General features: G+C 55.8%; 6 protein-coding genes across 6 annotated transcripts; 5 read left to right on the top strand and 1 right to left on the bottom strand.

Moving 5' to 3' along the window:
• The first annotated feature begins 15 nt into the window (after positions 1 to 15).
• ACRALDRAFT_2122668 (uncharacterized protein) lies at positions 16 to 2574 on the top strand. The gene has a single exon (XM_071023848.1). The coding sequence runs from the start codon at positions 235 to 237 to the stop codon at positions 2395 to 2397; it is 2163 nt and encodes a 720-aa protein (XP_070874887.1). The 5' UTR covers positions 16 to 234; the 3' UTR covers positions 2398 to 2574.
• A 1188-nt stretch (positions 2575 to 3762) lies between these two features.
• Positions 3763 to 5003, top strand: ACRALDRAFT_2042126 (uncharacterized protein; the record flags this gene model as incomplete). The annotated part of the gene is made up of 5 exons (XM_071021216.1): positions 3763 to 3838; positions 3904 to 3940; positions 4016 to 4151; positions 4306 to 4652; positions 4718 to 5003. 5 exons carry the CDS (start codon positions 3763 to 3765, stop codon positions 5001 to 5003), a joined length of 882 nt encoding a protein of 293 aa, XP_070874886.1.
• A 1248-nt stretch (positions 5004 to 6251) lies between these two features.
• On the bottom strand, positions 6252 to 7899 carry ACRALDRAFT_1043084 (uncharacterized protein). The gene is made up of 4 exons (XM_071015298.1): positions 7719 to 7899; positions 7594 to 7638; positions 7355 to 7470; positions 6252 to 7240 (listed from the first exon to the last, which is right to left on the bottom strand). The coding sequence occupies exons 1-4, from the start codon at positions 7719 to 7721 to the stop codon at positions 6490 to 6492; spliced, it is 915 nt and encodes a 304-aa protein (XP_070874885.1). The 5' UTR covers positions 7722 to 7899; the 3' UTR covers positions 6252 to 6489.
• A 222-nt stretch (positions 7900 to 8121) lies between these two features.
• Positions 8122 to 10291, top strand: ACRALDRAFT_1076696 (uncharacterized protein). Its single transcript, XM_071018529.1, has 3 exons — positions 8122 to 8605; positions 8663 to 9724; positions 9789 to 10291. The coding sequence occupies exons 1-3, from the start codon at positions 8480 to 8482 to the stop codon at positions 9837 to 9839; spliced, it is 1239 nt and encodes a 412-aa protein (XP_070874884.1). The 5' UTR covers positions 8122 to 8479; the 3' UTR covers positions 9840 to 10291.
• A 1152-nt stretch (positions 10292 to 11443) lies between these two features.
• On the top strand, positions 11444 to 13068 carry ACRALDRAFT_1064160 (uncharacterized protein). The gene has a single exon (XM_071016913.1). It carries the CDS (start codon positions 12082 to 12084, stop codon positions 12811 to 12813), a length of 732 nt encoding a protein of 243 aa, XP_070874883.1. The 5' UTR covers positions 11444 to 12081; the 3' UTR covers positions 12814 to 13068.
• A 732-nt stretch (positions 13069 to 13800) lies between these two features.
• Positions 13801 to 18608, top strand: ACRALDRAFT_2104468 (uncharacterized protein; the record flags this gene model as incomplete). Its single annotated transcript, XM_071023187.1, has 2 exons — positions 13801 to 18447; positions 18516 to 18608. 2 exons carry the CDS (start codon positions 13801 to 13803, stop codon positions 18606 to 18608), a joined length of 4740 nt encoding a protein of 1579 aa, XP_070874882.1.
• Between the last annotated feature and the right edge of the window lie 1297 nt (positions 18609 to 19905).

Raw genomic sequence — 19905 nt, 5'->3', positions numbered from 1 at the left:
GCATTGCCTTGGGATCATTGTCGGCGCACACCATAGCAACCATATTTCCTAATCCAGTCCACCGGCTTCTTTGAATCTATTCCGCTCCTTTCCTCGTGCATTGCTCTCGTCTCTGATTCATTCCATGTACCTCAACCGCTCTGTCCTCTCGCCTTCCTGGTTTCCGAAGAACATCACGATCCTCGAGAGCAACATACTGGGGCCGATACAAGAAGCACTTTGTCTCTGTGCCCCATGACCTCCTACAAACGATCTCGCACGACATACGAAACAGATTCTCGGGCGACCGATGCGCCGTTCGTCTCGTATGGCACCCCTCTGCCCCCCGCCGACGATCACCAGCGCGACGATGGCACCTACGTTCCCCTGCACTTGCAGGATGTGAGAGACGAGAAGGGAAGACGCCGCCTCCATGGCGCCTTCACCGGTGGGTGGAGTGCGGGATACTTCAATACCGTGGGATCCAAAGAAGGATGGACGCCGGCCACCTTTGTGTCCAGTCGGACGGCGCGCCGCAAAGATGACGCCAATGCTGTTCAACAGCGCCCCGAAGACTTCATGGACGAGGAGGACCTTGCCGATGCTGAGGAAGCTCAGAAGATCCAGGCTGCTGATGCCTTTGCTGGTATCGGGGCTCGTGGTGTTGACGGTGCCCAGCCCCGGGGCCTAGGTGGTCTGGTGCGCCCCTCGGATGACACCATGGGCTTCACACTCCTCAGGAAGATGGGATGGAAAGACGGTCAGGGGATCGGTCCCAAGGTTCGACGAGCTGCGAGACTCCACGACGGAGCGGCTCCCGCGAATGCGGCTGCATCGGGCACTTACCTATTCGCACCGGACGATATACCACTATTTACGATAGAGAGGAAGTCTGGTCGGGCTGGTTTGGGCCACCAAGGGGAAGATCGGCTGGCGAGCTCTCGAGCACCGACGGGAGCGAGGAGCGCATACGACGACGAAGATGAGGATGAAGACAAGAACGACAACAGTGCCCCTTTGGCCATCCTCTCGGCGACCAACAAGAAGACCGGGAAGAAGATTCAGCGAGGGGGGATCGGCGTTGGAATACTAAACGACGATGGGTCTGACGACGAGGACCCGTATGCGATGGGCCCACGCATCTCGTATAATCGAACGCTGGGGGGCACGAAGAAGAAAAAGGCGTCAAACAAGTCCATGACAGCAAACCCAGCACTAGGATTGAAGCCGACTTTTGTCTCGAAACGTCCAGCCGCCAGGTCAACCACCAGTTCGCGAAGATGCGGCGATGGGCGTCCGCCATTGCCCGGCTTTGTTTTAAACTCATCCGGTACTGGTACTCGAGTTGTGGACTCCGGCACGGTATACCCTCCACCGTCCATACCTCCTGGCTGGAAGTCTAAGAAGCAACTTGCTATGGATTCAAAAACTCAAAGTGTCAACAACAACAACACCATGAAGACAATAAAGCACGATCCTAGGACACGCGCAGCCGCTCTGGGCGAATCCCAACTACCGGGAAAGTCGGTCTTCGACTTCATGTCTGCCTCAGCACGAGACCGTATTGCCGCGGTCACCGGCAAGGCAAACCTACCCCCTGCCAAGGGCGAGGTGCCGACAACCGGGGACAAGACTAGTCAGCAGAAGGGCCCGGCTGCTATACTCGAACGACTCCCAAAGCTGGCCAAGGAAACCGCTGTTGCTGCTCTCAGCAGGGGCCACGGGGGCAGGGGTCCTTATGCCGACAACGAGGCGAAGCAATCCCGGTTCAGGCGGTACCTGGAGCATGCGGCAGGGTTTGGCATGGACTTGCCGTTGAGGCCCGGGGGCATGACGGAGGAAGACTTCACCAGAGAACTGGAAGAATTCTATAGCTGTGCCCAGCTGTTCAAGCCCATGGCAGGGTTCATGGCAACTCGGTTTACCACGGCGTCTGCGACCACCTCCCATGCCGGCGGGGCAGACGCGTCCGGAGCCAACGCCTCCACATCAAACACGCCGGCACCGTCGCAGCCCCGTGACGCGGCCGAGGAGGCCGCGAAGCTAGGCATGTTTGGGCACATGACGAGGTCGGTGCAAGACTTTTACCCGACGCGGCTGCTGTGCAAACGCTTCAACGTCCGGCCACCCGAACACGTGCAACCGGAGCCAACGGCTGATGACACGCCCGTCAACCGCCCTCTTCTGCTGGACGCATGGCAGGATAAGAGGCATGGGTATGGTGTTGATCAAGGGGCTGTGTCGACGGGGCCCTTGGGGGTTGGAGGACAGAAACAGACGAGTTCTGTGGAGACCACGGAAGCAGCTGGCGTACAGGTCGGAGTGACAGATGCTACGGTGACAGATGCTACGAAGAACCAGAGGCCAAGCGATGAGGTGTTTAGGGCCATCTTTGGTGATAGTAGCGACGAAGAATAGTATTTCCAGGGATGATGGGAAACGGAATCCCTATGATGGGGGCATCTACGAAGCTGTTGGTCCCTCACAAGTCACTTTAGGGGACGGGGACCATCTACCTGTCATTGACGAAGTAACTCATTTGCATCATGTACTTTCCCAAGTTGTGCCTCTTGATGAAATACACAGTGTACAGGACTTTTGTCGCATCTCATAAGCTGTGTACATACATGGTACCTAACTTGACAGAGCCAAGGCTCCCGGCCCCATGTATTACCCCTTATATGCTATATGTCCAAAAACGGCTAGCGTTATTAGCGTCCTTTACCGGCGCTTAACCAGCCCAAGTTAATTTCCTGGCTTTTCTATGGGCTACAAAGAGGTACGTACTTTCCGGTACTACGACTTGTCCCCCTGGACACCGTAGCTGCGTGTCTTGGGCTGTCGCATCTCCTCATCAACCCCCATGGTTAACATTGTCCCCCAGCATCACCAGGCTTCACCAGGCGCTATTTCTCGTGATCTTCAGGGGGCCTTTCGTATCAATACAATCAAGTGAGTCAGCAGTATCAAGACCAAGGGCCTGTGATGGACACGGCTTAGCTAACAGGCATCTCTGCATTAGACGCTGCCATCTCGTCTCCTTGCAACCAAACTACATTATCTTTCCAATTACCCGAGCACATAAAATCCAACCCCTTGCCATTCTATTCGGTCCCGTCTCCTCCTCCTCCTCTCTTCCTTCCTTCCAGGACATGAGCGACGACTAGCTCCGATTCCCAACCAGCGCAACTACCTACGAATCAGTCGAAATCCAAACATACTGCCCTCGCAAGGCAATCCCCGAGCTCTCTCTTAAATCACCACCCACCCGCCGCCACCACGTTGCCAGACGCGGAAGAGACCAGGAACGGGCAGTTGGAGTCCGCGGGGCGTAGAACCAGCGTTGAAGAGGACAGTGAACTAGGTCTCCGTCTCCACGAGCAAGAGTCGGTCGACCGCGGCCAATCCCCGCCGCCGCAATACCCAGCCTCCGAGGCCTCGTCCTCCAGACCGCCGCCCTTCTCGTCTCTCTACGGACCTTTCGGGGACGGCTGCTGCCCTTGTCCCGAACAGCAGGAGAGGTCGCCACTCGGCAAGTCGACAGCCAGCGTCTCTGCGCCGCCGTTACTAGCCGCGCCAGCACCAGCCTACGCGCCCGCAGCCCCGGGTCCATCGGATTCCCAGACGGCCGCGCAACCCTCCTCCTTCCAGGATACCGTTGCTGAGACCAAGCGCGCTCTTCCCCGGGATACCAAGGGAGAGTCTGCCTCCAAGGACGACGAAGTCGAACCACCGCCTGCTTACTCGGAGGGGCCCAGTCCTCTCCTCTCTTTCTCCTTTATAATGGCGTCCGCCGGTGGGGCCTCGAGCCTTATCACCCAGGTGCAGCAGGGTGGTCCGCCCATGAATGCTCTCGGAGGCAAGTGAACTATTTATGGGATTGTTTCCTCTCTTTCCGACACTGAGCTGACAATACGGCGACAGATGTCGGCGCGGACGAGTCGATTACTATGGACCTTCGGTGAGTTGCGTTCTCCCCCGCGCGTTAGGCAGGTGACTCTAGCAACGGTAGTATGTACTGACTTGAGGCCGAAAGAGGAACGAGGTTTGTGTTATCTCGCGACGAGCTCTTGACGTTGCCCGAATTTGTACTTTTGTCTCTGTTCCCAAATGGCCTATTTGCTGAGGGTCACATGGGTGGATTTGGGGAGGGAGATGCCATTCCGGTTGATGTAAGTCCATCTTTTCTTTAGTCTTTCCCTGTTATTGCCCTTCTCATTTCTTCTTTCTATTCTTGTCTTTCAAAAGCTACACCCTCAACTTGTCATCATCCTTTTCACTGCTACATGTTCTGGGGGCGCAGCTTGCTAAACCGCCCGTTTCTAGTATGACCCGGCATCACTTGAATATATGCTGGGTTTCTTCCGCGACGTAGCCCAGACCATCCCAACCGAAAGCTCCGGCAGCACGTCTCAGGACGGAGATGCTTTCCCCGTCGATCAACTCGGCGCGCGAGACGACTCGTCTAGGAGGGCCGGCATCATCGTGCTGCGGGAGGACCTCGACTTTTACGTCATCCCGCCTCGGCCCGACGTCCAACAGGCGGAGATGATGGAGATCAAGGGGGCGGCAGGCAGGGCCCTGCTCAACCAGGGAGGCATCTTTTCGGGTCTGAAGCGCAGCGATGAACCGGGGACGACGGAAGCCCATCTCATTGAGATGTTGACCGCAGGGTGAGTTCTCCAGGCATGATGGAACCAATATGAAGATTACTGACGAGGCTTTTCACTGTACACAGAGGCTTCAACCATGATGACTTGTGGGGACATCGGGCGGGAGAGCCGAACAAGGCAGTCATCTGCAGTCTTGCGCTTGCACGACTCCGCAGCGACATCCGGGGCAACGAAATGAGCAGCAGCGCGCTGGGGATGGCGCAGAAGCTGCTCCTCTTCTGGCGCAAGCCGGCCAGGCGCTGCTGGTGGGAAGGCGTCGAGCTTGAGAACGTGGAGGGCGTACCGGGGAAGCTCAAGGTTTGGATCAGGCGCGTTTGGACGCTGGAGATGAGCGTCATCGACCTGAGGTGACGAGGAGGTATTTTTTTTTTTGTTTTTGTTTTTTTGAAGGACGGGGAAAGGCGATGGTGGACGTTTCGTTCAGTCAACCGGTTCGAGGGAACTCCCGCGTTGATTACGAGTTTCATTTGCGCAAGCGCTTCTCTTCTCTTGCTTCCTGCTCGACTCGCTCCGCTGGCATCAGGCCAAGGCAACCCTTTTCTCATTCCCTCGAGGAAGTCTATGGACTCGGATTGGCGTCATTCATCATGCAAAGGAGAAATAGGGCAGCATGTTCTTCCATTCAGCACAACCAGTCCACTCTATATCTTCACCTTTTGTTGCTTTCTACGGCGGGAGTAGGCAGTTGCTTTAGGGCGACTGTCTGGGCTCGAGGATTACATTCTGAGGCAGATGGAATGCTTCATTTACTTGCGTCACCTTTACAATTTCTGTTTCGTTTATTTGATTCTTTATAATCTCCACATAGCTTTATTGCTGTTCCGCGAGTATGTCTCTTGCCTCGCCAAGTTCTAGGCCGGTTGTGCTCATCGTGTCCCCAACCTTCTGGAGAGCCCCTTCGTGTTAGTCCTCAACACCCACGTTCTCATATATCCAGTATATCCAAGTCGGTTTGCTTTCCGGGCACTGAACGCGTAATGAAGTTCTACGTTGTACCTGCACTTCGTTTGCTTTTAAACGCATGAAACGGCTTTGCGACTTCTCCGGGACGGCGTTCTACTTCGTATCCGTATCGTCAGCCAAACAACGCCTCTTCCCCGCCGCGACCTATTGTCAAACGACACCTGTAACGCCCATCTACATAATCCTGCTACGATACGGTAATACCAGAGAATTTGTCGACAACAACTTGACTCCAGTTACAAACCCCCTATTGCCGTAGATGGGCGGACTTAGCGCCGGATTGCACAGGGCCTCACCCAACGAGAAGCCTGGTCATCGATTCTAGAGGTGGCCTACTCGTCGTAGACACCGGCATTGGCATCAAGCGCATAGCCCTCAACCAGGACCTCGCCGATTGTGCCGCCGGCTGTTTCCGTCCCGTTGGCCTTGCATGGGATGACGAACAAGGCTCTGCGTGACTTCCGATTCGACCGGCGAGGTCTTTATTCTCCAGAGGTCGTCGGACTCGGGGTCCGAGATGTCGCCTTCACCTGTCTCCATTCCCGCCGCGGCGCCTGCCTTGGAGATTCCAGGTCAATAGTTTTCCCTGGTAGCATTAGCCTTCGGCTTTCTCGCCATTGGAGCATAGAGATAGAGGGTTGGGGCTCTTTCTGGAAGGGAGTGGCTATGGGAACATGGCTTAATTTCATCATCGACCTTATGGTATTCCATATTGCGGGAAAATCAAAAAGCTTGAGCCATGTCTGTCATTACCCGGGATAATAACATAACAAGCCCAGACTGCAGCCAAACGCCCTGCTCGTGTAATGTGCACTTCGCCCTCCCTTCTACCAAAGGACATTCCCCGACTCGACTCCGCGTCCTCCCCTCCCCTTTACTCCTCAATGGTCTTGACGCATTGCCACTCTCCCCTGAGGTTTTCCTTCCACAAAGTGACCTTATTGTCCTCGCCGCTGACGGCAAGGACGTTTCCGCTAAGAGACCAGCTCACGCGCCAGACGGACGAGTCAAAGTTGAGCACCTTGCAATTCCACTGACCCTGCGACGAGGAATCCGACGTCCAGATGCGCACCGTCTTGTCCTGGGACGCGGATGCAATGTACGACTTTTGCAGCACCGTGGGCGACCACGACACGTCCCGCACCCAATCGGTGTGGCCCGTGAGCGGCTCGCCTTCGAGCTTGTACGACTGGGTCGCCGGGTCGAACGCCCAAATCTTGACGAGGTTGTCGCACCCGCCCGTGACAAAGCGGCGGGGCGAGGATCCGACGCCCGGGGTAGACGTACCGCCGGAGACGATGCTGCCGGGGGCCGGCGCCGGCGCCCACGAGACCGAGTTGACGCCGAGGCCGTGGGCGGGGAAGATGGTGTGGTCGTAGTTGGAGTCGCGGAACTCGAGCACGCTGACGTTGCCGTCCGAGGATGCGCAGGCGAGCAGGCAGCCGGCCTCGTGCGGCGCCCACGAGACGATGTTGACGGACGCCTTGTGCAGCGCAAAGTCGAAAATCTTCTGCCACCCGTTCTGCTCCCGCCAGATGAGCACCTTGCCGTCGTAGCCTGCCGAGGCCAGAATGTTGCCGTACTTGGGGTGCGCCCATGAAACGCACCACACCGCTCCCTCGTGTCTGTAGGCCCGGTGCCAGGTCCGTGTCAGCAAAGGGTCTTGTCCGTTGAGTTTCCTTATATTTGTCTCCTTTTTCTTTCTTTTTCCTGAGGGGCCACACGTCTCCTATCCTACCCTTTTTAGTGTATCCATAAGCTCTTGCGAATCGGCCTCAATCTTAAAGATCTTGATAGTGCGGTCGCTTGAGCACGTCGCGAGGCGTCGGCCGTAGTAGTCGAGGACGGCATCGTGCTGGAAAGAAGGACAAAAGGACAGCAGTCAGTAGGGTCACAGTGGGATGGCGCTGCGACAGGAGGTTGTTGTTGCTGGTGATGTATGATAATGGAAAGATATTCGAATGGGGAGCTCGCTCACAATCATGTCATCGTGGCCGGAATTGGATATGACCTGGGCAGCTGCCTAGACCAGAGAATCAACCGTTAGCATCAAGCAGGCTACTCATTGAAATTCCCAAGCTGGTGTTCGCAGCACTTGCTCACCATGGTTGCGCTCTAGACAGGCGGGAGGCAGAGACTCTACGAGTCTGATTGTTCCTCGAAAGACTAAAGAGAGCTGCGAATTTGCTATTGCCAGCAAGCGCCCACAGCTGTAGTCTGTTGAAGAAAATCGAGGCGAGAAGATGGTGAAGAAGTGGTGAAGGGCGTTCAGATACTGGCTTTGATGCTCCTTCAGGTGACTTGCATGCTCCGGCCAGCTTGCTCGTACCTCGGTCCAAGGCGCCGTATGAAGTAGCTATGCATACTGTGTTAACACTGTATGTTGTCGGATTTGGGATTGTCCGCCCAACTCGGATCATATATGTCCCGTCATCCGCCTTTCCCGGCCGAGGCCGAGGTAGACCCATAGAACCGCCACTTACACATGACTGAGTATCGCGACTGTGGGTGAACGACCGCAACCACTTCATGGTCGTCCGCTATCATCGATCCGTGGACTCAAGGATGCCTTCAATACAAAGGCCGATAGATGCAACCACTTATGCGACTAACACAGGGCAGCGGACCCTTTCTCTTATCATAACTGAGCACCGCAGAATCCCGACCCTCCCTCATCTGCCTTGCACCCCCACGTCAACCTGAGCTTGCTCCTTTCTGCCCTGCTTCTTCTAAACAGAACTTTTCATTTCATGATACCGCTGGACTTGGAACTTCCCGGAATTCGACAAACTAAATACGCGCATATTCATACCTCCTGCCCAGGCGACCTACATAGCGTTACACCCGCCTCATCTTGAGACACCATGGCAGACACATGTGGAGGCTCCACGCCACTGAAGAACTTCTCTCAGTATGGCTCTCAGGATCGAAGTCTACAACAGGATCGAGTCGTCCACGGCTTCCACGGCTCTGCAGCGGCAGGACCTTCGGTACGTCTGCAGCTCTGCTTCCCGTCTTTACCCTGACTTACCTAACCGCTCAAATAGACCTTCCGGTCAAATGCTCGCGCTGCCTCTGGACAGGCGAACGCCAACTACCAGGCCTTTACGGCTGGTAGCGCACTAAATGGGCCAAGTCTCCCCGCGCCGAGTCTCTTTGCGGGACATGGCCCGGAGGCGCACAGCGATCACTCCGCCCAACGTGGTATTCGTCTTTCGGGGCTCGAAGCCCGGGAAGGTACCGAGCACCCGCAAGCCCATCTTTCTCCAGCATCCAGTCGAATTGAGGTAGCTTCCTGGGCCCATGAGTTTCAGAGGCTGGCTCCGAACATAGCTGCCACTGGTCCTGCGATTGCTCCCAGTCAGGCACCGGCCATTGGAGGCCCGTCTGCTCTTGGCCAGTACGGACCGAATCCTTTCGTGCCTGCCGCATATCACTATCCCGCACCTCCGCCCATGATGCCGCAGCAGACGTGGGCCTCATACAACCCCGTTGTCAGCAATAATGCCTCTGCCTCGGAGGTTCGGGGCGTGCCGGCCCCTGAGGATGATTTCGACGATGCAATGAATTTGTGGATGGGACTTCATGGCCCCAAGGATCAAGAGGCGAGGGAGAATATCAACACGGTTGCGGAATCGATTGTCGAACAACTGGAAACTGGTGAGCAGGCTGGTCTTCCCGAAACGCAGTCTTCGCTCGGTCCAGATGCCACTGCTAGTGACATGACCAACACTCGTACTCTCCCTGACGTGTCGACTCTGAACTTGGAAGATACTGCCCAAGTCAACTCTGGACCCATCCTAGCCGGGAACGACACACTTGACGCACTTTCTTCCTCCTCGCTCCCCAGTACAGCAGTGGCACAGGGTGACATCCAAACTACCAGCACCGCAGACACGGAGACAAAAAATCCCGCCCAATCGGATATCGCAGAGGCGGCAAGACAGCTTCTGGAGGCCATCGCCCATGAAAAGGGCGACAAGTGGAAGAATTCGCGCTTCGTCTCCCTGATGCAAGGCTTCAGCGATGGATCCAAAGATATCATTGACAACGAGGTTAGAGAGGTCGGCGACTTCTCGGTCAATAAACCCCCACAAGCTGACGATATGGTAAGTACTGATAAGCAAACACGGTGGTTTCGGGATTCGCTGACTCTTTCCCTCTCGTGAACAGGTCATGTCTTCGCGTCAGGAGAAGGGCAAACAACCGGACGTCGCGAGTTGAGACGGCCTTGGATACAATGGGACGGGAGGATGAAACATAACACCTAGAGTGATCAGGAGCATGGGATGCTCATTCCAATAAGGGGCAGTGCTTGCTAAATTCCGGCGGTTCAGCTCGCCCATTGATTATTTGGCTTCCTCACAGTCATTTCAAGGAATACCAGGGGTATCAAATAGGGCGAAGAGGTGTTATTGAGTTGCATTAACTGCGTTTTAGCATCTGCGAACCCATCATCGAAGCATGGCTCAGTCTATATGATATGACTTATCAGGAGTAGCACGGGAAATTCAAACATGACATGACACCATGGATTGAGTCCCGTTGTATTGTTTTCTCGTGGGTGCAGTCAAAGATATTGCGGCAAGGTTGGACCGTGAAGTCACAAGCATCATGAAGCCCAGCTCTGAATCTTCACTAGACCTCATCCAATGTTTGCCCGGTTCCTGAGTTCCTGATCGTTGCTTGAGTCAAATCTGCGATCCCCCGCAAACGTATCTGGTGGAGAGGTCGGGCGCTGGGGGAGAATACCATGTGGTTGGTGGTTCGTGCGGGTCCCAGTCCGCTTCTCCAGGATCTTGCCGCGCGGTGCCACATCGACGGCATGAGCATGCCGTTGCTTCATTTTGACCCCCCGGACTTCGTAAGTGAGTCATTTTTTCAATGTTTCCAATGGATGGGATGATTGGCCAATTCAGAGAGCTTGAAGGGGAGGAAGGTAAGAATCGTGATCCTTTTGTTTTCTTCTTGCATTAAATTCATTGTTTATCTTCTATCCGTGTTTTCCCTTGTAATTTACATGTGACTATTGGACCAAGTAGCCATTGACGGGCGTCGCATTGGGAATCTATTCGTACGAAGTACGAAGTAAGACGGATAATTCCCTCAACTTGCGAATACTGACACTCCACACCTCCGTCCTCCGTGCAGAAAGAGGGGTTAATAATACGACAGTGACGAAAAGAACACCGAAAAAGAGTAGCAACAAACATCACCACATCGTCAAAAAATGGATTGGCCTCACCACGTCCCAAGACACTTTGAATTCCAGGGATAATACGAGATAATACCAAGCAAAGCTGCAGACCTACTCCTGGTCAACGTCCATTGCCATGAGCCAATGCTCAGCTTACTGTACACCACCGACCAGGTCCAAAACAGTGGGTCACTCTTGCCCGTTTCCAGCACACCGAGGATAGTGGGGCACTGGTTGGCGCTAGCAAGTGTGAGTCATAGCAGCGGCTGACGCAATTGGTCACACACACTTCGTGACCTCCAGGTGGCAGGGGCTTCTGCAAATCCACTATACCCGCTGAGACTAACCGAGCGGGTATTCTTACATGATACTTGCAGCAAAAAAGTACCTCTGCATATTGTGGGCTGATGTAACTGCCTTCTTGGGACGCCGAATGGGTGGATCTTTGAAGACTTTTTTTCCCCCTCCAGTTGGAATGTGGCTTAGCGTATTCTTGCGCCCTGAGGCCAATACGGTCGGTCCAAAACCTTGCCCTGTGGGAAGAAAGAACGAAAAATAAAAATTACAAAATCCCTCTTATCCCCGCCTTTTTTCTCTTTTCCTTTCTCTTTTTTGATTTCTCTTCTTCAACCCTAAACACTACACCACAAACCACATCACAGCAGCAATTCTCAAAACCGCCAAAATGTATTAAAGCAACAACTGTTCAGTTGTTCTTGTGTCTCCATTCTAGGCACATTTTCGGATCGTTCAGAGCTTCCTCTCTCAACATCTAACAAAATTACAACACTGGATCTTCCAGTCGTCACAACGGATTCCCAATCAACATGGTTCCCCTCCAGCACCCCCAGCCTGCCGGCATCATCCGCGCAACAACCAGTCGAACACCAGCAACAACAGGACTTTGTCTTGTTCGACCAGCCCGCTCCACGCAGCCAGCAACATAAGCAATCCGACAGTACTTTTGCGGTCCCTACTGTCCCTCAGCGCCGCCACTCGTCGCATCATCAACAACAGCATCGTCAAGGTTTTTCTCCCGCCGTTGGCAACCGTCAAGTAGCTCAGTTCCAGCACCACCAACCTACCTGGTTTCCCGCACCACCAGCTAGTAACAATCACGTATCCGCCTCGCATCAGGCTGCAAAGCCCTACGACTTGTCAGCTCCTGCATCGTCCGCCGCTCCGCAGCATCGCGGTCATCCATCTCGTCCTCCTGTTCCACTTTTCTCACAAGGCACATCCATTCCACAAACGGGGTCGGTTGCCAACATGAGCATTACAGGTAATTACAACCAGCATTTTGGAGCGGCAGGAATCATAAGCTCACATAATTACGTGCTATCAGAACTTGACGACTTTACCGGGTTCGAGGGTGGTGCTTCCACTGCCTATTCGTCCCCGGGCGCTCCCGCGGTTTTCGACCTGCCAGGCGCCTCGAACCACGTGGGCACCATTTCGCCTCAGGACCTGCTTATCCAGGACCCTTACATGTCAGCACCCAACTCGACGGCATTGACTGCCCTCACCTCGCCGTCTCTTTACGAGTCTCCCGACTTTGGCTATGACGTATCGCCTGGCTTCGGCTCTAATGATTTCGATACGGGCTCCAATCAGTGGTTCTCTCTTTTCCCTGATCAGAGTACCACTCCCGACGCGCCTGCTCCTCAGCCGTCGCCTGTCCAGAAGCCTGTTGAGACCGAGGTCGCGGTCACGACTACCTCTTCTTCGAGTCGCCGCAAGTCGGGTGGTTCGCCTGCGTCTGGCCGACACTCGTCCGTCGCAGGTGTTGGCTCTCGCAAGCGTGATAAGCCTCTGCCTCCCATCATCGTCGACGACCCTACCGACACGGTGGCTATGAAGCGTGCTCGTAACACGTTGGCTGCCCGCAAGTCACGAGAGCGCAAGGCACAGCGGTTTGAAGAGCTCGAGGAACGAATTAGGAAGCTTGAGGCGGAGCGCGATCATTGGAAGAACTTGGCGTTGAATCGTGCCTCAGGCTGAGTCTCTTCGGCCTTCTCTTCGACCTTGTACATGTTGTCCCTTGCTTTGGTCAACCTCGGCTGGGGGTTAACTGGAGGTTAATTTCCAGTCTTTTGTCATTCTCCATTCTGATTTTGGCACCATTGTTTCCGTTTTTGGTGCCTCGTCCCAGGTTGAGCTTTTCTCCCTGGAGACTAGATTTGCTCAATTAATCAACTTGTCTTCCATGTCATGGCTTGTAGTATAACTCGTGAACCAAATGACTTGTCACGTCTTTAACTCGCCCAACAAGTGATGTACCGTTCCATTCATCGTCACGATTTCCCTATCCTTGTATTGCGAGATGCAGCAGGGAGAGTGCTTTGCTGGGCATGTACTGAATCGTCACGGCCGGTTTGCTGTTGCATGATAACACTTCTCATACAGCAGGAATGGAATGAAGTCTTATCATTTTTTAAAAAACTCATTCATTCAACTCGGTTAGGCATACAGATCTTCGTATGAAAAAAAGGCAGAGTTGTGGGCAATGTGTTGTAAAAAGAACCTATATTGTAAGTTGTCGGTGATTTACAAGGGAGCGGAGGTTGTCCTCAGGGCAGGTCACCTACCTGAGACTGCACCGGGAGAATTACATAATGCTCACACAGCAAAGACGCAGACACTATTATCCGGAATTAATACATCTTTTTGTGCCGTGCGTCGAGGCCAAAACGGGACTAGTGCTTCCGGTCCGTTATCCGACACCGCCGACTCACGAAGCACAACCCGAGTCCCTTCCCAATCAAATTACCGCTGACGTCTCCGCAATCGGAAGCAGAGGGGTCGTACCTTTGGGGAGGGGCTTACTCTTTTTTTCCTCGAAGTGGGACAGAGAACTGCCCCTCACTAACACCCTTTTGAAGCTTCGAAAGATAAGAGACGACTTCACCCCGATTACAACGCCCAGTCATTCATTCACATTCAACAAAAACAAGGAAACAAGTTCTGCTGCCAGTATACATTCAAACAATGAGCAGACCCAAGGGGTCTGATCCGACTCGGATCACCATCCTGGGTCAAGACAGCATCATCGTCGACCATGGCATCTGGCTCGATTTTGTGAGTCACGATCTTCTCAAAAATATCAAATCGTCCACGTACGTGCTCGTTACCGACACCAACCTGTTCGACATCTACGTACCGTCCTTCCAGAAAGCGTTCGAGGACGCCGCTACCGCCGCCAATGCCACCGATTCGACACGCCTCATTTCCCTGGCCATCCCGCCGGGCGAGGTGTCCAAGTCTCGCCAGACAAAGGCCCATATCGAGGACTGGATGCTGTCACACCAATGCACTCGCGATACCGTCATCATCGCCCTCGGCGGTGGCGTCATTGGCGATATGCTGGGATACGTCGCCGCCACCTTCATGAGGGGTGTTCGCTTCGTCCAGGTGCCCACCACCCTGCTCGCCATGGTTGACTCCTCCATTGGCGGCAAGACGGCCATTGATACCCCCATGGGCAAGAACTTGGTCGGCGCCTTCTGGCAGCCCGCTCGCATCTACATCGACCTCACTTTCCTCGAGACCTTGCCCGTGAGGGAGTTCATCAACGGCATGGCCGAGGTGATCAAGACGGCAGCCATCTGGGACGCCGACGAGTTCACTGCTCTCGAAGCCAATGCGGCCGAGATTCTTGCCGCCGTCAAGTCCAACCCTGCCTCTGGCGATCGTCTTGCTCCTATCCGAGACATCCTGAAGCGCATTGTCCTCGGTTCTGCGGGGGTCAAGGCCGAGGTCGTCTCCAGCGACGAGAAGGAGGGCGGCCTGCGTAACCTGCTCAACTTTGGCCATTCGATTGGCCATGCCTATGAAGCCATCCTGACCCCGCAGCTACTACACGGCGAGGCCGTCGCCATTGGCATGGTGAAGGAGGCCGAGCTGGCCCGCTTCCTGGGCGTCCTCCGGCCCGATGCCGTCGCCCGGCTAGCCAAGTGCATCGCGAGCTACGATCTACCCACGACCCTACAAGATAAGCGGGTGGTCAAGTTGACGGCGGGCAAGAAATGCCCCGTTGACGTCCTCCTCCAGAAGATGGCCGTTGATAAGAAGAACGACGGCACGAAGAAGAAGATTGTGCTGTTGTCGGCCATCGGAAAGACCTACGAGCCCAAGGCTACTGTGGTTGAGGACCGTGCCATCCGATTCGTGCTGTCTGCGGCCACTCGGGTCACGCCCGGCGTCCCCAAGGGCCTTTCCACCATCGTCACCCCACCGGGATCCAAGAGTATCTCTAACCGCGCATTGATCCTCGCCGCCCTGGGTCAGGGGACGTGCCGCGTCAAGAACCTCTTGCATTCCGACGATGTCGAGTACATGTTGTCCGCCATTGGTCTCCTTGGCGGGGCGACCTATACCTGGGAAGAGGGTGGCGAGGTGCTGGCTCTCGAGGGTAAGGGTGGCAAGCTCCAGGCCAGCAAGGAGGCCCTCTACCTTGGCAATGCCGGGACTGCCTCGCGGTTCCTCACCACCGTCGTTGCTCTCTGCTCTCCCTCCGATGTCTCCTCCACCGTTCTGACCGGCAATGCTCGGATGCAAGTGCGGCCCATTGGGCCGCTTGTCGATGCGCTGAGGACCAACGGCGTCAAGATTGACTACCTGGGCCAGGAGAAGAGCTTGCCACTCCGCGTGGATGCCGCTGGCGGCTTCGCGGGCGGCGTCATCGAGCTGGCCGCCACGGTTTCGTCTCAATACGTGTCGTCCATCCTCATGGCGGCGCCTTATGCGAAGCAACCCGTCACCCTGAAACTGGTTGGCGGCAAGCCCATTTCGCAGTTCTACATTGACATGACTGTGGCCATGATGAAGTCGTTTGGAGTGCACGTCCAAAAGTCGGAGACGGAGGCCCATACCTACCACATCCCCCTTGGGGTTTACAAGAACCCCGAAGAGTACGTCATTGAGAGCGACGCCAGCTCGGCGACGTATCCCCTCGCCGTGGCGGCCATCACGGGCACGTCCTGCACGGTCCCCAACATCGGCTCGTCTTCGCTGCAGGGCGATGCGCGCTTCGCCGTCGACGTTCTGAGGCCCATGGGGTGCACGGTAGAGCAGACGGAAACGTCTACGACCGTCACCGGACCGCCGATTGGGGGTCTGAAGGCCATCGACCACGTCGACATGGAGCCCATGACCGATGCCTTCCTCACCGCGAGCGTGCTGGCCGCTGTGGCCTCTGGTACCACCAGGATCAGCGGCATCGCGAACCAACGTGTCAAGGAGTGCAACCGCATCGGGGCCATGAGGGAGCAGCTGGCCAAGTTTGGCGTCGAGACGGATGAGTTTGATGACGGTATCATCGTCACCGGACGCAACTACCAAACCCTCGAGGAGCCCCGCGAGGGTGTCTACTGCTACGATGATCACCGGGTGGCCATGAGCTTCAGCGTCCTGTCGACCATTTCCCCCCATTCGGTGACGGTTCTCGAGCGCGAGTGCACGGGTAAGACGTGGCCCGGCTGGTGGGACACGCTCTCCCAGTTCTTCCAGGTCCATCTGGACGGCGTTGATCAGCAGCCGAGCGAGCACGACACCAAGACGTCGTCGGATTCGGCACAACGGTCGGTGTTTATCATTGGCATGAGAGGCGCTGGAAAGACGACGGCGGGCACTTGGATGGGCGAGCTCCTGAAGCGGCCATTCATCGATCTCGACAAGGAACTCGAGACGAGGGCGGGCATGTCCATCCCCGAGATGATCCACGGTCCCAAGGGCTGGGAAGGATTCAGGCAAGACGAGCTCGCTCTTCTGCAGGATGTGATGGAGAACAAGGGACACGGCTACGTCTTCTCGTGCGGCGGCGGCATCGTCGAGTCGCCCGAGGCGCGCAAGCTCCTCAACGCATACCGAGAGAAGGGCGGCTGTGTGTTGCTCATCCACCGCGATACCAAGCAAGTGGTCGAGTATCTTCTCCAAGACAAGACTCGCCCTGCGTATCGGGAGGACATTGAGGACGTCTATCTCCGCCGGAAACCGTTCTACGAGGAGTGCAGCAACTTCCAGTACTTCAGCCCCCATGCGGCCGACTCGGTCGAGTCGCGAGACATGCCGGCGGATTTCCGGTGCTTCGTCGACGCCGTCTGCGGCGACGACTCCAAGGCGGCTAAGGCCATGAGCAAGGACCTGAGCTTCTTCGTTTCGCTGACGGTGCCCGACGTCGGTGCCGCGCTCGACGTCATCCCGCAGGTGGTCGTAGGTTCGGACGCTGTCGAGCTGCGGGTTGACCTGTTGCAGGACCAAGACCCCGAGTCGGTGGCGAGGCAGATTGCGCTGCTGCGGTCTGCGGCGGAGCTCCCCGTCATCTTCACGCTGCGGACAGAGTCCCAGGGCGGTCGGTTCCCCGATGACGCCCATGACCAGGCGCTCGCTCTCTACCAGGTCGCGCTCCGCATGGGGGTGGAGTTTATCGACCTGGAGATGACGTGGCCGGAGAAGATTCTTCAGGCAGTGGCGGACAAGAAGCACCGGTCCCGCATCGTGGCGTCGCACCACGATCCCCAGGGCAACCTGTCGTGGAAGAATGGGTCTTGGATCCCCTTTTACAACAAGGCGTTGCAATGGGGAGACGTGATCAAGCTGGTGGGCGTCGCCCGGACGATGCAGGACAATTTCGACTTGGCAGCGTTCAAGGCCGAGATGCTCGCGTCGCATTCTACCCCGATCATTGCGCTGAACATGGGCGCGGCGGGTAAGCTGAGCCGCGTCCTCAACCGATTCCTCACGCCCGTCTCCCATGCCGACTTGCCGTTCAAGGCTGCCCCCGGGCAGATGTCGGCGGCGGAGATTCGCCAGGCTCTGGGGCTCCTCGGGGACATTGAAGCGCGTTCTTTCTATGTTTTCGGAAGCCCAGTTTCCCAGTCGAGGTCACCGGCGCTGCACAACACGCTCTTCCAACTCACCGGACTGCCGCACAGCTACTCTGCGGTAGAGACGGACCAGGCCGAGCCGACGGTGCGGGAGCTCACGCGGCGGGCTGATTTCGGAGGTGCGTCGGTCACGATCCCGCTGAAGCTGGACGTCATGCCGCTGGTGGACGAAATCTCCGAGTCGGCCAAGGTGATCGGCGCGGTCAACACCATCGTCCGGCTCCCGGGCAAGGACGGCGAGCAGCCGCGTCTGCTGGGCGACAACACGGACTGGAGCGGCATGGTGCACTGCCTCAAATCGGCGGGCATGTCGGGACCGTCTCACAACCGCGGGTCGGGCATGGTTGTCGGGTCGGGCGGGACGACCAGGGCGGCCATCTTCGCGCTCAAGTCTCTCGGGTACGGGCCGATCTACCTGCTCGCGCGCAACCAGGAGAAGCTGGAGACGATCCGGGCGTCGTTCCCGGAGGACTACGACCTCAAGGTGCTCCGGAGCCCGTCGGACGTGGCGGCGCAGCCGTCGACGCCGAGGGTGATTATCAGCACGATCCCGGCGGACAAGCCCATCAACCCGTCGGTGGGCGAGACGCTGACGGCGGTGCTGTCGGCTCAGAGCCCTCCGACCGACAAGCGCGTGCTCATTGAGATGGCGTACCAGCCGCGCTACACGGCGGTGATGGGCATGGCCGGGGAGGCTGGATGGAAGACGATCCCTGGAGCGGAAGTTCTCGCCGCGCAGGGGTGGTACCAGGTGGGTTCCCCTCCCCCTTTCCCCTAGTTTGATGTTTGATTGCCTTGTCTTGCTAACTGTTTTGGCAGTTCCAATTGTGGACGGATATCGTCCCTCGCTACGTGGATGCGCGGGCGGCCGTGAATGGGGAGCCCGTTCCGGGGGTGCCCTTCCATGGATAAAGGCCAGAAGACGGTTAGACATTCGGATGTGATGGGAGTGTGGCTTGGGAAAGGGGGGAGTAAGGAGGAAAGGAAAAGCGGAAAGCGGAAAGCGGAAAGCGGGAAAACTGCCTACTGAGCATATGATTTGTTTGCAAGATGATCCTGGTAGACGAGCGGAAGAATCTCCGGGATTTAGAGTAACAAAAAGGGAAATTGATGGATATTGAAATTCACATGAATGTTTTCTGAGACAGGACGACTGAATGCATCTCCATGGGACTTTTACACATTTCGTGATTCATTTTATGCCGGCGGAATTAAGGACGCATCACAATATATTACGATGGAAGGGAGCAGATAAAATTGTTGCGAGGCCAAAGCAGGCCACGAGTCTATTCATTCCACCAAGGCTAACCGTTCCAAACGCCAGCGTGTCAACAGCACTCAATGCTTAGTGAAGACAAAGACAAAGAAAAAAGCAGACATAACAACTCATAGCGAGCGTGGTATAAAACAAGAGACGCTCGCTAGACAACAAACAAAGCAAAAATGACGAACCCCTTCCTCGCTGTTCTATAACATGATATTCTTATTCGATTTCCCATGCCACCAAGCCTCGTGTCGTCATTTCATGCGTTGTTTCTCCCCGTTCATGTCTCCCCTTGGTCGCCCTTTTGGCGCCGATGCAGCCCAAATGTCCGTTCTTCCCGAGTGATTTTCTTTGGGTTGAATGATAAGCATGGATAAAAACAAGTAATGAGAGAGAAAACCGGGAATGACTTTTGGAAAGAAACCGCTGGTTGTACAAAACTCCCTTGAACCCAGTGGAGTCGTCTAATTAAAAAGGTATGATGTAGGTTGAATGAGGCTTGGGGAAATTGTACAGGCCAGCGCGAGCCGGACTTGGATTGACGTCGTCTTTGAAGATCGAGATGATCGGATAAGGGTGTGTATAGAAAAGAGAAAGAGAGAGAGAGAGTGTGTGTGTGTGATGTAACCGAGTGTCCCTTGGAACGGTTCAGAGCGAAAACATTGCGACAGGAGGAGGTAAAGTGTCATCGTTCGTTTGGTGATGATGCAGGTGGGTGTGATTGACGGCTGGTCGGCCCCCAACCGCACATGACTCTCCCGACCAGCCACGACGACCCGGACCGGGTATGCAGGATGACGTCATTCGAGTGGGTCCGTGGCTGATATTCAGGGTCTCGTTTCCCCCAATGATGTCACCCCCTGTCACCCCACATTTCCGTAAACCCCCACGGAGTTGCAGTGAGGTTTTACATGTGGCAAAGGGAAACGTCAATGGGTCTCGGAA

The sequence above is a fragment of the Sodiomyces alcalophilus genome, assembly GCF_042370955.1.
Source record: "Sodiomyces alcalophilus JCM 7366 unplaced genomic scaffold ACRALscaffold_4, whole genome shotgun sequence".
Taxonomy (NCBI): Eukaryota; Fungi; Ascomycota; class Sordariomycetes; order Glomerellales; family Plectosphaerellaceae; genus Sodiomyces; species Sodiomyces alcalophilus.
This window is presented reverse-complemented; position numbering and strand designations above follow the sequence as displayed.